This window comes from Solenopsis invicta, chromosome 3 (genome assembly GCF_016802725.1).
Source record: "Solenopsis invicta isolate M01_SB chromosome 3, UNIL_Sinv_3.0, whole genome shotgun sequence".
NCBI classification, from domain to species: domain Eukaryota; kingdom Metazoa; phylum Arthropoda; class Insecta; order Hymenoptera; family Formicidae; genus Solenopsis; species Solenopsis invicta.
Window position 1 is genome coordinate 29,980,275 of NC_052666.1, and position 17,898 is coordinate 29,998,172.

General features: G+C 32.8%; 1 protein-coding gene across 6 annotated transcripts in view; it reads right to left on the bottom strand.

Moving 5' to 3' along the window:
* Positions 1 to 211: 211 nt before the first annotated feature.
* LOC105204550 overlaps positions 212 to 17,898 on the bottom strand; it is an 83,840-nt gene continuing 66,153 nt past the window's right edge. Inside the window, exons 1-8 of one of the 6 annotated variants that reach the window (XM_026132129.2) lie at positions 14,863 to 15,166; positions 14,461 to 14,587; positions 10,328 to 10,637; positions 9,121 to 9,396; positions 7,504 to 7,733; positions 6,813 to 7,079; positions 5,211 to 5,466; positions 212 to 4,389 (exon numbers count right to left, since the gene is read on the bottom strand). In XM_026132129.2, coding sequence (XP_025987914.1) covers positions 4,214 to 4,389; positions 5,211 to 5,466; positions 6,813 to 7,079; positions 7,504 to 7,733; positions 9,121 to 9,396; positions 10,328 to 10,586 — 1,464 coding nt within the window. In that variant the 5' untranslated portion in view covers positions 10,587 to 10,637; positions 14,461 to 14,587; positions 14,863 to 15,166 and the 3' untranslated portion in view covers positions 212 to 4,213. Of the gene's footprint in view, positions 4,390 to 4,664; positions 5,467 to 6,812; positions 7,080 to 7,503; positions 7,734 to 9,120; positions 9,397 to 10,327; positions 10,638 to 14,460; positions 14,588 to 14,862; positions 15,168 to 17,898 lie in introns of those variants that run through there. The other 5 variants (XM_026132132.2, XM_026132128.2, XM_039447170.1 and 2 more) reach the window with 5 other exon arrangements.

The window sequence follows — 17,898 nt, forward strand, 5'->3', positions numbered from 1 at the left end:
TTAACTTACAGCCTGAATTCAATAATCGCTGTCAACGTGCTACGCCACGTGTCGCGATCCGACACCTGACATAAATAACGACACTTACATATTACTATTGTTATTATCTCATCATTATCATTATTATTATTTCGAGTAGTGTGATCACTATGCAAACACGTGGAATACTTAGCTTAAGTCGAGTCGTACGAGACTCGAATTTTTGGCACAAATATTCTTTTTTTCTTTTTCATTCCGTGAGATCGCTCTGAGCTCTGTTTTGAACTTTTGATTTTCCTTTTTTTTTACACTTTCGGAGAAGTTTGATTATTTAGCAATTTTACTCCGGAGAGACAGAGAAGTTGTAAAGACGAGTAGTAGAGATAGTTCTGTAAAGATTTAGGATAACCGACAGATGTTTCACGGTTCAAGAGATATAAAAAGATAAAAGGAAAAAAATGTGAAATAAAAAATTATTTAGTAAATTTTTTAATAAAAAGAAATTCTCTACCTATTGTTAGTAAAGTGAAAATTATCCAACAGATACAAATGAGATATTTATCTCGACGTGGCGTTTCAAGAAAAATGTCAACATGAAATATATAATTAGTAATTAGCAGTTTTTCTTCTTTAAATAACAAGGATGTAGAAAGCGGCTTGGGATATAAAGAGGGAAATATCAAGAGTCAGCGATATTGTGATTACAGAGCAAAGTAAGAACGTAATGAATTTACGTACGTGTGATAAGCGTAAAAATCGTATAACGAAAAGGTAATACGCAGAAAACCTGCGTATTACCTTTTCGTTATATAAATATAACGCGAAAAATAACTCCCTGTGAAATAAAGATACTCAATTTCAGTTATAGAGAAGAAGGTGGTATTACGATTCTCCAATTACACATCGTACAATATTTTTGTTAAAAATCAATATTTTAAATTGAGAACCTATCGATTATATTTGTCAATGTGTTTGATCAATCGAGTTCAGATTCAAAGTTATGAAATATTTATTATTTAGGACGTTATTTATCAAAATGTGACACTGAATAATGGATCGAAAAGAAACAGAAGTGATAATGCAGTTCCATCCCTTAAAAATAAATTAAAAAAAATTGTTTTTATCTAAAAAACATAACGTTATTTTATAAAGTTAGATATTATTATTTATTAAGTTATATAATTATTAATTATTAACATATCTTTTCAAGATAGTAAAAAAAATTACAGAATATAATCAAATGTACGTGCGTAGACGGAACTATTATGCATATGCATAGACTGCAAGAACTGAAAACCAATAATACACGTAATGTGTAAACTACAGAAGCAGTAGAATTAAAATCAACTTATCAAATAACAATTTCGATATGAAAACTTTGCAAAAGTAATCGAATTAGACCTGTTGGGACATCAACATATATTTAAAGGGTTGCATTAGCAAAATCCTAAGCCATTGTTCAATTTTGCACAACTCAAAATGTGTGTACAGCAAAATATATTGTTAAATAACAAATAAAGCACTCAAGTGTACATAATTTACGTATAATAATAATATATACTCCGACGATATTCGCTTCAAAAGGAAAATACCAATTTTCTTCAAAGGAGTGTTTTACCCCCTAAAAGTGAAAACGAGCACGTATAAAAAAAGACATGCCCAAAGGTTCTTTTTTACTTAATATAGTGGGTACTATGTAGCATGTAAGTACCGAATATTATTTTTAACATCTTGTATTAGCGCCACTACGGCGGGCTACTACACAAATGATTCCATAAGTAATCGTTATAATTCGACATGTAATAACGGAGTTAATATCACGAGTGGTCATATCTACGAGGACGGTAATTCCATATTCCATCATAATTCCGGATACGACCGTGATAACCACCTTCTTCCTTCACTTATGAACAAAAGACGTGTTCTGTGTGGACACAGAGAATCGATGGGGAAAATGCGGCCGCGCGTAATTGGCACTCCGATTGGCAGAGGAGAAGACACCTTAGTGGGAATTTTTGCTAACGGCGCGTAAATGGGTGGTTAACGTTATTTGGAAACTTTCGTGAACGCGCGGCGAGGGAGTTTTATAGGGTTGATAGCAGGGTGAATGCGAGTTAACCGCGCGCGGCCAGGACCCAACTAGTTTGTAACAGTTTGCGCGCTCAAGTTAGCGATAGAGTGACGTAGTCTAACATTAGGAAACATAGTAGAGGGAAAATCACACGTTTGCACACGCACGCTCAAACGCGCGCGTATCTCAGTCGCTTGCTTATTACTTTATTCCCGACGTGAAAGCTGCAAACCGCGGATCGTAATTGGACCGTACATACACTCGCGAATCATTTTGTTTTTGGCGAAGCGCAGCGTTTACATCCACGTGCACAGGGCTGGCGAACGTTGCTCGATGCGCGAATCGAGTCTAAGCTTCCGATATGACTCGATTTCCCTAGATTCAACCTCGTTAAGAGAATCTCTGTATCTGCTTTCCTACGTGATATATACCTCGATAATATCATTCAGCAAATTCCCATGGGACGTTTCACGAAGATTAACTGTTTGATTGGCACTGGATTAGAGAAGAGTCATTAATTAAATTTATTAATTAATATCATCGAATTAGACGGATAATTATAATATGGAAGATTCGCATATTCATTGTGCAATATCGAGATCTTTCAGTTGTTATTCACTTCATTTCTGTAAAAGAAACATATACAGTAAGATAGTTTAGAATCAAGCATTTATATTTTTAAAGAGAGTTAATATTGATTAAAATTATTAGATTTCGCTTGTTAGATTTGATGTTGATTGTTGGTAATATTTACCCTTACGAAGAAATACACCCAACTAGGCATTGGCGGCCCGAAATGACACTCAAACTTAAGGATTCGTAGTTGAGTGTATTTTTTCGTAAGGATAATTGTATGAAAATCTAATAATCAAAATCTGATTATTTTAGATAATATTTATAAATATTTTGAAAGTAGTAACATACAAATCCTTGGCCCTAAAACTTGCTGACGGTAAGTGTATATTTTAAGCTTCAAAGAAGAAATATTCGCGATAGTCAACTGAGTAGGTATCATCTCGAAATTATTCATCGTACGTTTCACTTCCAGCTCTTATTTCGAAAACTTGCTTCCTGTTCGAGAATGACGATACTCAAGTTCGGAAATCAAATAAAATTGGATTTCGCTCTTAATCAAGAAGCTCCTGTGCACGCGTAGATTTGCAGCTAGAAACTTTCGATACTTTTTCGAGCTCTTTGCCTCGTTTACCTCACGACCCCATGTTCTCAACACGATGTAATTTAAACTTCTTCGAAAATATACAAAACATCTTGTTATCAAAATAAAATATAAATCGGCTATAACGTTGCCGACGACGCGGACGCTCGCGTTTGGCAAATACGTAGGAAATCGATCGCTTTCTTTCTCCTTCCTTTTCCGCGCAATCACCATTTTTCTTCTTTTCGCATGAGGGTAGTTAGTCGATATTGCTTTTTCCTATCACTTTTTCCTATTATAAATGTGTGTGCACGCACCTAGCAAATTTATGAGCGCGATGGCATAAATTCCATTTGAAAGAATAAACACCACCGAGAAATCTCTCTCTTCAACTGATTTTTTCAACAACTTCAATTAATTCTGGCCCTAGTTTAATTTTCGTAACAATTTTATTATGTTGTTACCGTAACTCTTGTTAAGATTTTATTGTTCATTATAATGATGCTAAATTTACTTCTACATTGAAAATTATTTAAGTAAAGAACGTGTGCGGTAAAGAGATTGAAATTGGATTTGGAACAAATTAATGACTTACCTGAACGGTATTAAATTAATTTCATCATTGGTTTTCAATCCTTTGCTTCTAAAAAGAAGAGAAAGTTGATTGCATCATGGCCAAAATTAATTGAATCAATCGTGATTTGCATGCCAATCGACAAAGTACGTATGTATGCGACCGAATTAAGGATCTCATTTTACCTTGGTGACACCGCGAAGGAAGAGTATTGGTGCAATCTGGGAACAATCGACAAAATATATCTGTTAAGTGTACAACAATAACATTATTCCGGCTCGGTGAAATTTGTCTCGTTTTGTTCGTTCCGATCGATTCGACGCGTGAGGAGCGATAGTTTATCGTCGTCGTACCCGTCGAATCGATCGAATCGAATTCATTTCCGTGGATCGCCGCATGTGGTGCAAACCTCGTCGCGATGCTATAGAGAGATTCATCTGTGACAGGCCTCGGGTGGCTGGACGTCGGGCGGTTGGATGGTCTGATAGGACATCTGGGTGTCTTTAAAGTGCGATCTGACCAGCAGGCCCAGACCGAGCAGCACGACAGGAAGACCGAGCAAGGCGCAGATCAGCTCGCCTGTCACTCCCGGCCACCAGGAGATGGAGCCTGTTTCAATATTTTCCTCAGAATTTCGATTTTTGTAATTAATAAGGAAATACAGCCAAGTGTTTTCCTTTGATTTTAATAAACTTTGTATATTTTAAAATATAGTACTATCCATCATCATAGTATTTTGACTATGTGTATTAAGGGGTTAATAGTGTAATATTCAATTTGTAATTTGTATAAAATTATGTAATATTAGAAGCTTTATAGCGCGCGTAGTGCGCGCCTGTTTTATCTAGTATTGTATGTTTCTTATTTCAGTTAATTATATTAAATTATTTTATATTCTTGAAGTGTATTCTTGCAAATATTCAACAATCTTAGTTCTGCAGTGTTACATGTCCAATTATTGCGACATTTATCTTATATGTACGAATCTTTGAAACACACAGCGAGGTCTGCGAGACAATGACACGCGATGTGTCATGTTAGGGAATTCGTAAGCGAATGAATTTCTAACAAAATGTAAGAATTAAAGCAAAATTGTGTATTTAAAATATCTGGACGTTCTATTTATAATAGAAATCAATCAATAAACATATATATATCTTCGTAAAAAGGGATCAAGTTTTAAAACAAATTAAAAAAGAAATTTATCTCTGCTGAATTTAATATCCGCTTTTCGGAGATTATATTCACAATTCAGCATAAAAAAAATTTCATCAACTCTGTTTGATTTATTCGTCTTTTTGCAGGATTATGGCTTCTGTTTTAATATCTCGTATCTGCTTTGACGTCACGCAAGTTTTGGGAGACAAATCCAAATTTAGTTCCAAAATTGAAACTAAAGCTACAACATTTCATGCACCACACGTATTTACCCCCGTGTAAACCGATGTCCATTCTGTAAAGGCTCCACCATATACCGGATAGCGGAAGTGAGATAGTCGCAGTGGCCACGCTGAATACCGCGCTTTCGCACAACGACAAGAAGTTGAGGATTGAGATTGCGAAGACGACATACGCAAATAGGAAAATCCATCCATGGCTGGAAACGTTCGCGCACTGATTGTCGCTTTTAAAGTGGCATATCAGTCCACGTTCCACGGTACGATAGAGCTCTACGGGTGACAGACCCTGAAATGCCGTCAAAAAAAATTATTCTATACATTGCGTGTATATATACACACAATGTATATGAATGTATAAAATCAATCAATCAATATATACGTATAAATATATGTATAAAATCATATCCGATATTTTTAACGGAGAAGCTAAGAATATGCATAAAGAATATATCCATAAATGAATGTAAAATCTTAGTAACGATTATCAAGAACATTTCATTGGTTTAATTTTATGCAGTTGAAGCTAATAATGATCTCTTAAGAAATCCAAATATATAAAAGTGACAAAATTATTATGTTTTTAATATACATCATTTTTTGAGATTATATAGTTGCTGCATCCTTATTACATAATAAGATACTCATGATTAAATAGAGCTATTACAGAAAAGCTGTAATTAGATCATTCATGATTTATAAACTTCAAATATATATTTCTTTAAATTTAAGGGTTTTTAGGTTACTAGATGTATTAATTCAATGTCAAAAGTCACAAATTCAAAATGGATGTAATATGGCAAATGTCAGTGTCAAAATTGTTGCAAAAATTTATACATAGATCTTTCATGATACGAATTTAATGTTAAAACTGATGAATTAAAAATGGTGTAATTTGTAGCTGACGGAAATTATATCATATTTGAATTTTATCTAAAAATCATGTATACAAATTTTTCACATATATACCTCATATTTAATCATGAATATCTTATTAAGGATAGCTGACATAAAAAATTCATTTTAAAGACTAAAAATCCTAATAACATACTTAATTTTAATTGCAATAAAACTTCTCCCGCGCGTCACATATGTTATAATATAATAAAATACGTAAAAAAAGCTTTTTTTGCAACTTATATATTGTAGATAATTAAGAATTGTGATGCGAAGTAATTTGAAAACCGAATTGATATTCAGCGTTTAGAAAATTATAGAAAAAAATCAGTTTCATTCTGGTGTTAAAAAAAGGTCATTTTTTCTCCGTGTAATTAACATTTTAAAATTCTATAATTATAATAATAACGAAGATATAACAAATTTGACTTTTTATGAACTTTAAAGAAATGTGTTAGCATTTAAAATTTAAATATAAAATAACAATTCATAATTAATAATATGATAAAAATACTAAAATTGAATTAATTTTTACAGACGATTTTCGACATAGATTTGATTGTAAAAATTGAATTAATTAAAAAAAAAAAACAATTTTCGATATAGATTTAATAGGAAATTTAAGATAGAGAGAACTAAAGATTTCTAGTGTTAAAGCTTTCGGGTTGAGAAAAAATTTTCCCGAAAATCGACTCGTCGTCGATAAGTAAATGATACGTCTCTTTTTATGCTACTCACCCTGCCGACGCCGGGCAAAGTGTCAAGCCAGCAAAGTGTCAGGATGGCGAAGAAAGCAATGACGTGTATGTAAAAAAGGGTTTGCATCACCGGCGGCTTGGGATAGCTCTTCGGTTTTATCGTGGGATCCGGATCGGTCACGTGCAGCAATCGGCCACCCTCTTCCTCGGAGCCACGACGGCGAATGTCACGCGATGACACCAGACGAGACACCGTGTATAGAAAAGAACTGTGCTGCGTTGTCAACATCTGGCACATGTTCTGCTGCTGAAAGCGAGAGATAACAGACGTCACTCGCTTCAGCGAAACCAGTTGTCCGGAAGACGTAAACGAAAATTTAACGACTGAAAAACTAATCCGTCAAACGAAAAATCAACTTGTCTGCAAATATCCAAGAAAAAAAAAGACATTTCTAGGTCGTCGTGGTTAAAGAAAAACCATCCGCGATAAATGGCGGTTCTTTCCATAAATACACATAATTAGCGAATGAGTGAAAAATCTTAAAGCATTTTTCATCGCCTTTCACTTAATAAATATTCAGTTTCTTTAATCTTCGCCGATGAGGATCAAATTATCATAGAAGTTTCTTACGAGATTGATTTTAATAAAAATTACGCCTGTACGTCATCGGAGAGCACGCGGGTGTTGCAAATAAACCGCGATTTGCGCGCGAGAGCCGATGATAAATTACCCCGGTGGTGTAATGGCGTTCCAGCATGGTGAAGAACATGGCGAAGGCGGCGAGAGCGCCCACGTAAACGAACGTCCAAACCGCCCGGGCACCCCAAGATCCCCTTATGGCTGTGTGCGAAGAAACCTCCTTTCCCCGACAACGAAACTCGTCGCAAAGACCATAATCGACGCTTATAAACAGACCCACTATAATGGTTGTGCTCGAGAATATTCGCTGCAAACTCATCACTGAAAACATTCGTGAGGAATATGCTCGGTATTTCGTTAAATCCGCATACAACTAGAGAAAAGATTACATTCCGTAAAATAGCAAGAGAAACTATTTCCAAAATATTCCCCGGATTTGATACAATTGAAGGATTTTCTACAAAAACGGAACGAGACCAAAAAGTTAAATTTTCAAGAAACGAAGACAATTTCTTATTTTTAAATCATTGCGTAAATAAGCGGTAATTTTTCTTCGGACATGTAATATAATGGATATAAGTACAAAATTAAAACTTCAAAAATAGCATTGCACGACACATACAAAAATACCACCGAGAAAAGTTATTTACTCAATTTATTTTCTTTCTTTTAGTAAATATTACAGTTATCTTTAACAAATAATATTTTCTTGATAATTATATATAATACTTCAAATATACAGATCATTAATTTTACAAAAGCTCATTATTATGTATTCAAATAAAGAGTTTGTACTCTTTCAAAGAATATTATAAAATTTTTTTCCAGAAAATTCAGAATAACATGTAAATCGAATTTCTGTTTTAAAAATTGTTAGAATTCAGAATATATTTAGAATAAATTTGAAGCTTATGATGAATTTAGATTTACGGATAAATAAATTTATGAAATATTTGAAATAAATAATAATTACTTTTATATATACGTGTGTGTGTTTATCATTAATAAGATTATTAATATTTATTGATTTGAAGTATACATGTATTTTTTTTGTTTGTACACAGCAGTTTAATTTATTTATTTTAAGTAAATATTACTTGGTTTAAGTAAACAATGAGTCTATTTTAAGACTATTATTAGAAAAAAATATTCTTTGCGAAAATAACTGTTAGTTAAACGGAGAAAACTAAAAATTGAGTAATCGCTTTTCTTAGCACGAGTATGATATTTTCCTACGTGTATATCTTCCAAGGCTAACATCGTTGCCGTTGATTTTCTTAATAAAATCGAAACTTGTTTCGTTATGATGTTAATTTGATATTGACAAAGTAAACTTGTATCATTATTAATTAAGCATCCTTTATTTTTGCAGATCTTTCGTTCTTATAGTATATTATCACTTTAGATTTCTTTCTCTTCTTTTTTAAAATGCAGGACATTATTGTATAATTTATTATCCTTAATAAAATTTTTATCTTTTCAAATTAACTTTCTGCACAAGTTATACATCTTTATAATAAAACAGTGGTATATATTTAATATAAAATTTTGCATCTAATGCACGTTTAGCCGCAAAAAAGTCTATTACGATCGTCTTTCTACTGAGGCCCTTAGGCTATTTTCATTATGATAAGCTGAAATAATAGATAACATTTAATTCTAACGAGTGTCAATATGATAGAAAAACATTCAATTCAAAGGCACTCACTTTTCCGACAAAAGAAGAAGTAGTAGACGAGGGAGAAGACGAGAATGATGCCCTTTATCGGGTCCTGCAAATGACACAGCACCCTATTCCGGTCTAGGGACAAGGTGATTAAGATTCCCGAGAGGGCATAGAGAGTGCTTATTTTGATCAGGCCGCAGCGGGGTATCTTGATCCGCATGCTGTTCGGTACTAACGGTGGCGGCGGCGACACTCTGTCGATGGCGAAGTACACCAATCCCAAAATAAGAGCGGAGCACAGGGCAGTGAAAAGAAGTCCTGCGAGAGTTACCAAGGGTAGAATTAAGCGAGTTAAGCGGAAAGGTTGAAACAATCCTCACGAAATTGAATCATGAACCGTGTAATTGGAATGATATCCTGTTTTGACTCTGTTCTAGAATAAATATTTTTACTCTCGTGTTTTAGTAAAATAACGATGAAAGATAAATAAGCCAACTGCCAATATGTGTATAAATACAATAGAATTATCAAATATGAAAAAGACCAAATCTAAACGTTTCATTTTTCTGCAGCTTTATTAAAAAAAAAAAAAAAAGAGCCGCCTATTAGATAACTACGGAAAACAAAACATTCAAATTGAACTAAACTTTTTTCACAGTTTTTTGTTTGGATAAAGGATAAATCTATTTGGATTTATTAGCAGTTGTCTCGTTTATTTTTTAACATTGTTGACCGAAACACGAGAATGTAAATATTTATTTGACTAAAACAGTCAAAATTGGATTATTTAAGTCGGGAGTTTTTTTAAAAGATTAGACCTCTGTTATTACAGTGCATCACGTAACTCGGTTGCTTCTCTCTCTCGTATTGTACCAGCCAGCGCGAGCTGTAATTTTGGAAATGACGAGAGAGTCCGAGTTATACGCAGCGTGTATCTCTCGGCATATGGCGAACGTTCGCGGATATAAATAAATTGTTTGCAGTAATTGCGATCCCCTTGAAATTGATCCCCGAGATGTCTAATCCCGAAATCCCGGAATTGCGAGATCCGCCGGTCGAGCTCGACGCTCAATTTGGCGTTACACATTAATTTAGATATCACGTGTATGGCATCACCGTTGGTCTGGTGCAATCCGTAAAGGCTGTATTGCGTGCAAGCGAATGTACGCGCGCGCGCGCGCGTGTGTGTGTGCGTGCGTGTGTGTGCGTGCGTGTGCGTGTGTGTGTGTGTGTGCGTGCGTTCGTCTACCTGTGTAAGCGCTGGAGACAGCGGCGACGCTCTCGAGATAAAGCGGATAGCTGATAACGAGGATGGTAACTGATACCGCGACGGACACGAGGGTGGCCAGGAAACGGAGTTTCTGCCAATTCTCGCGATCGGTATCAAACAGCTTATCACCGCCGGCCTGATAAGCGACATATGGCGACTCCTCGGTGTCGGTGTACTCTTCGATCTCGACATCGCTGCCGGTGCAACGGAGCTCCTCCTGCTCCTCGTCGTCCATCATCGTCGACACGCAGCTCGTTAGGCTCGCCAGCTTGGTGGCTTTCTCGTTACTCTATCGAAACAAGAACGCCTAGCTCCTTCACTCTGCCTTGTGATGATGATTTTGCAATACATCTAAATTTGATATCAAAATGCACTGGCTCTCTCACACATACATTCACTGGAAGCCTCGCTTCTTTTATCGTGCAATTATCATAATCTTTACTTTTTTTTCATTTGTGATTGCATATTTATGTCATGCGAATTATGTGAATCTACAAGGAAAAGACAATTTTGCTGAAAATAATTATGTTAAACCATTAAAAAGTTTATATTGGACATTTAAACTGATTGCCAGAATGTCAAAGCTTTTTGCAGCAATATCATTATGTTTGCCTTATACCCTGGTGGAAATGGTATAAAATGTTTGCTTAAGTGTTGAGTAGATGTTTAATTGGAGTTTTAAAATATTGAAGTACTCATGAAAAGAAAATTTAAACATGTTCACGTTCACTTAATACACGTTCAAAAAGTGTTGTACGTTTTCAGTATGCTACAAATATTAAAAGAGTGTTTTACAAAACACATTTACAACACTCTGAAAACATACAACACTTTTAATACAACATTCCTCGAACATTTGTAATATTTCGAGAACATACATTTTCCGAACGTTTATCAAACAGTCGTGAACATCTCATAAACAATTCATGTTTAAACTTCCGTCTTGTAAACACTTCAATAAATGTTTAATAAACATACTATTTTCGCCAAGTTACATAATTATTTTAATGGTTCAACATAAAGTTATTTTCTAATTTGTATGTAACTAAATTTTTAGTACCTTACTGCAGTAAAATTGTTCTATCTGTATAAAACGTCTGTTGTAGTGCTACTTTTACTAACAGGTAAAAATAAGACAAAACAATTTTTGTAGATTTTATAACATTAGCAAACTTTGAATCTATTGATTTTAGATTAAATTTTTAATTAAATTTTAATCTATTGATTTAATGTAAACAAATCTTCTGGACGTAGAAAATAATTATATTTTTCTTAATTTATGTAAAAGATTAAGATATGAGATATTAGAACATCAAGTAATGTTAAAAGAAGCTTGCTTTATTTGTATCGTTTACAAAAGAGAGTTTACCGCAAATCGACGTTATGCAGATAAAGTATGAATTACAAGAGAGATATAGAAAAGAAACTGAAGGGATGGTACCAGGTTTCATCTAGTTACTAAGTAATTCAACCATTCACATAATAGGTTGCGTTTAATACTCAACAATTTAATATAAGAGGCGGCAAGTCCAAAAATGGACTGATTTTTGTCTGCAAAATATTAAATTTTGCAGGCAACGTACGTTTTTTGGAGTCTTTGATGCTAAATTTAATTATAAATGTTTAAAAATTTGAATTTTTTGGGAAAGCGTTAGAATCAACATATAAAGTTATTAAATATAAAAGAAACTATTATGAGAATAATATGTTAAAAAGAATTTTAAATATAAAAATAATATCAAATAAAAATTGACCGATATATGAATAAAACAAATTAATAAATAAAGATTATGAATAATACAAATAAATAAAGATTTTATTCTGTCAAAGCGAATCTCGGTGCTTAAAAAAATATATTTTGTGCAAATTTTACAATTTTCACAGTAGTAAAATATTACAATAGAATATAAAATACTCTGAAAAAAAAAGTTCCTGAAAGCCATAACGAACAACAATACTCTCAACTAGAGCAATCAAGATTTAAAAAAGTTTTCATCGATAATGCTTTAATTTTAAATATTAATAATTGTTTGATAAATTTTTAATCAAGCAAAACTATAGAGGTAAGAGCATTATTATGTTTTACTAGCAGAAAAACACGAATTAATACGTCCGTAAGCTCAACAATAATATGATATTAATTAAGCTATTTATATCAAACGATGTTTAATAGCTTTACATGTTGAATTTAATACCCTAAAAAGTTTAAATTTAAAAAAAAAATCAAATTCAGTTTAACAATTATAAAAAAAGCATCTCGTTTTTACTTGCCACTCCAAAAGCTAAAATCGATCCTATTTACCCGCCGTCCTTTAACAATTTCTTATTATGTAAACGTTTGATATTTGTATATTTGAAGTATACCTAAATCATAAGCCAAAAATTCTATAGACGGTCGTATTAATATTTGAGTCTGGTAATTCATTTCATAGAGTTTGAATGCGAAACCTAACCTTACTAATTTGAAATATATGGGGAGAACCATTGAAAACGAATGTATGATGTACGGGGGTGCTGAAAGGATTAATTCCCGCGATTCTAAGAGAAGCGCTCTAATTGAGCTTGAGATGTAAAGCACAAGAGTAGGGGACCCCTATCTCAACTATGTAAATGTTTAATAAATATGTATTTAAAATGTTATCGATAACACATTTACTTTCAAGCTTGACAATTTTTCTGTACGATTATCTTCATTGTAATTATTATTATTAATTTATAAGTTGATAATTTATAAGTTGTATATCTACATTATTTTATTAAAATTATATAAAATGCTCTTTAAATAATTCGCATTAGATTTCAGATTAGAATGTTTATAAATATACATATATCGTGGATTTTCGATATATCTGTAATTTGATATTAAATACTTTATATGAAATTCTACACATTAATATATATAGTTCTTTAAATGTCTGTCTGACATTAAAATTATAAATAGGATTCCATTCTAAATTCACGAATTACAGAACTAAAATGGACTCAAAGTAAAACTTTCATGCTTGCTGGAATTAATTTCAGCCTACGATTCTGGATCACGTTTCGCGAACCTTGCCCTTTTCGAGGATACAAAGCGGTCTAGATGCGTGCGCGAGTGGAACGAACGAAATTACGGATTAGATTGCGTTCTGCTCGCCGTCGTGCGTAAGCAAACCGTGACGCTCAGGAAAAAGTTCCTTTTCGCATTGAAAATTAAAATCTAAATGTATCGTGTTCCTAAACTTCAGGAAAAGAACAAAAGAAAAATGGGAAAAGAGAAAAAAATTTGCGCAAAAAATCCATTTTCTGAGAAAATGTCTACTTTAAATAGCTTATAATTGTGATTTTATCAAAATTTTTAAATAATTATTATAATAATCGGAATTTCGAAGGTCAATTGAGAAGAAGAATTATTATATTCTTTCTGAAATCCATTTTATATTCGTATCAGAATTCAAGAGAGAATTCAATTATAAATAGCAGACTATTTATAATTTTATGCACTTTGTAATATAAGAAAAAAAAAGAAGACATTAAAGAATCAGTAACACGTACAGGTATAAAATATATATTACAATAAAGTACGACATACAAAACTAGAAATAAATTTCTATCTTGAAATTCAATGCAAATTATAAATCGTCCGTGGATTTAATAAATTATTAAAATATTCTGTCTCAATATAAAGAGCAGAAAATTTAAAAATACAGTAAAGAGAGCAAAGGCAGTAGCAATAAAAGCAGAATGTATCAAATTATTATTACGCATAGGATCCTGACGACCGAAAATGCTTTGTTTATTTAAATTAAATTATTATTAAATTATTTAAATTAATTTTGTAAATTGACAGCTATTCACTCATTAAAACAATGAAGTATTAATGTGCCCGATATCATTTGAGTTAAATAATGAAATATCATGAAAAATATTAATTGATCACAGATATTAATTAAACTTTCAAAAGATATACTCAATGTTAACTCTGTACATGTGTGTGTAGTTAACATTAGGCTAGTGTGTGTATATATATATATATATATATAAAATAACCGATAAATGGGTGGCGAGTGTCAATATAATAACATATAAATAAATTCAATCTTGCATGCAATCTCATATCTTCTATCTCGTACCTTTTATTTACTTGAAGATAATAAAAAATGCAGAAGTTCTTTCTGCGACCAGAGAATTCATTTTTCGTTGAGAGAATCGTCAAAGATGAATTTCCTCGACGTTAATGAGCCGTCAATTGCACTGACACTTTCAGAGAAAAAGCAAAATAGACACAGAAATTAAAACAAAGAACGCAGATTGTTCCGGAAAAGCGCAACGTAAACAAAGCAATGCCTGCGATCGAAAGAGACGTAGAATCAGCGTCCCTTAACGCTGATCACACCCACGTAATCATAATTAGCAGTACAGTTTCACTAATTAATGAATTATTCAGGGAGAAACGGAAAGATTCGATCGAACAAAGGGCGCTAATTAATCGTAATTGAAATTCGGCGTTTATAATCAAAACTTATTAGACTCACCCTTGAACGGGAACCTAACCTGACACCGCCCACCCTCGGGGAGAGCGTCCAACACCCCGGATGTTCCCCGATGGACCGTCGCCGTCGTGTCGCTGACGCAAGACGCGTTCGCGGTGCGGCGACCGACGCGACGACGACAGAGGCGGTGACAGCGGCGATGACAAAGACGCGCGACGCGCCTTAATCACGAGTGTTACGTCACGCGATAAAGCAGGTGAAACAGCGAAACCGCGACTTCATCCCATCGTGGACGACGACGAGAGATGCCTCTTCGTGTCGCGGCCTCCGCCACCAACCTGCCTCGCCAGGACCGTACTCGAAGCGATGCCGAAGCTCGCCCACGCACGCCACGTGCGGAGTCCGTATCAATGAACGATATTGAACCGCGGAATACGTAGAAAAAACAGTATCATACAATATCAAATTAAAATATATTTTATTTAACAAACATCTTTCATAATATAAGCAACAAATTATATTCTTGTTCATGAAATAATGAAAATTTTGCTTACACCTAACTTAACAAATTTGATAATTTTAATTTTTAGTATAATATTTTTTTATTTTTTTATTTCATAAGACAAATTTTTTATTAATGAATAATAATGTTAATAAATTTCATTTCTTGATTTGAACTAGTTGTTATTTTTTTATCCACTATATCTTTTCTTAACTTATGAAAATTATTATTGAATAAAGAATATATTTTTTATTACAAAACTATACAAAATTCATTTATATAAGTAAATTATGTCTGTTTAACGTTATGTAATCTCATTTCAATATTTAACATTTCGAAAATAAAGATGTAAACAAAAATATTCTTTGTATAGACATGACAGAAGTATGCACAGAAAGAAACTAATTTCAAATCAATAATCTCATATGCAAGAAAGAATATAAAATCTTTAGACTTTGATAATCTTCAATTTTGGCAAAATGTGTTTTCTTTTTATTTCAATATTGCAACAGTCATCTAAAAAGCACGATATGATTGCTTTAATAATAATATTAAAAAATTCTAATTATTGATACAAAAATATTGTAACTTCGCATCCAATATTTTTTCCTTTTAATACAGAAAATTATTATTAAGTAATAGGAAAAGATTTTTTCAAAAATTCTACAAAATTTCTTTAACAATGAAAAACAAGTTATATTTGAGATTATCAAATTCTTTAAAGAAATTTATTTTTATTATATATCAAAAAATTGTTAATTTTATACAAATTTTCTTCTTTGTAGTATCATGTTAGATTCTACTGTGTAATGTAAAGGTTGATCTGTCGTAATAGCTTGCTTTGCATTTATTTCCATATTATGCGCCTTGATAATAAAATTTATAACGATAAAATTAAATTTATTTTAATTGTCAGTGAATTTGTCTAAATATAATAAGCGAAAGTTTAAATTTTAAATTAAATGACCGCGAGAGATTTATTCCAAATATACGATGAAATCCAATAGGATATTTATTTTCTCTACTTCTTAGTCTGTAGAATTATGTCATTCGCAAAATCGATTTATCAAAAGAAATTTATTTGAAATTTCTCGGGAAAACTGTGGTCTTCGAATACTAATCTGTGAAAAACTCATATTTCTTTCTCCCGCGGGTAATAATGATCGAATAACGAGAGAGCCGACGACGGCGTCGGGAAACGAAAGGAAACGATTTCGAACAACAATGGCGCTTCTGGCGATAGATACGGTCTTGATTTGGCGCATGAGCGTAAGATATGCGCGACGCCAGTCACACTCCGTGCGCACCGCTCGCGGATTAATTCCAAAAATTCTGAATTATTACGTCGCGGAGTATTGAGAGTAACGCGGAATGTCAGGAACAGAGTAGGTTACATCATTTCCCTAATCCGGTACTAATGGACGTCGCGCGAGCATGCATTAATCATTATTACCGCAGCGGAACACATGAGTGAATTTACGGGAATTGAAAACTGAAAACTATAACGCGTAAGATCATAGACAGAAGGGTTTTTATAAACTCGGAATAACTTTACGTTGACAAAATGTGAAATATTAAAATGCAAATTATACATGTCACCCTTTTATTTCCAAAGTTGTCACCATGTCTGAGCGCGCAAAATGTCAGCTCTGTGATTCATAAACTTTAATGGCAAATAATTTGAAAACTATTATACCGTCGACATTTTCATATTGGGATTTTTTGATTAGAATGTTCCAAAAAATCCGCTCTTAAATACGGTGGTTTGGGAAACCGTGTATAACTGTATTTAAAAAAGTTTTTCTTATATTATTGTAATGTGAAAAAGCTTTTTTACTTCAATATTAAATAATTTGGTGAAAAAACTGCACAATACTCAACAAGTTCGTAACTTAAAAGTTCATGCTTTCAAAAGCTGTAAACTGTATTTATATTCGACTTTTATTACACGCCATGGAACTTTGCAAATTTTGTAAAATATTTATTTGTATGTAAAAAATCAGTAAATTGTTTACTAAAATAGCGATATCAAAAGTAGAGATTTTATATGTTGTAAAATGTTTTTTTGGAATATTTTACGATGCTCTTTGTTACGTTCGATGCTCTAAAGTTCTGTCTTTTTGTTCTTTTTTTGCGCCTACTGTCTTTCGGTAATAAGAACCGCATTAGATTTATTTAAATATTGCAAATAAAAACAATAAAAGAGAAAAAGAGAGAGAGAGAGAAAGAGAGAGATAAATATAAAATTAATATAAAAATTAATTGACTGAAATGAATATAATATAAATAATATAGATAACATAACTGGAAACAGAATTAGCTGGGTAACTAGAATAACTAGACTAAAAATAATATACGTTACATACATCATAAAATTATAATTCTTATTCTGTACTGTTCTTTTCGTTAATTACCCAAGTCAAATGATGATTGCGTGCAAAGGGTGCTAACGCGCGGCACATGCAAATCTGAGATTCCCTTAGTACAAGATTCCCTTCAGAATAGGATTCCCTCAGAATGAGATTCCCAAAAAATTATAAAATTAATAAAGTCAAATATTGAATTAGAGGGATTCG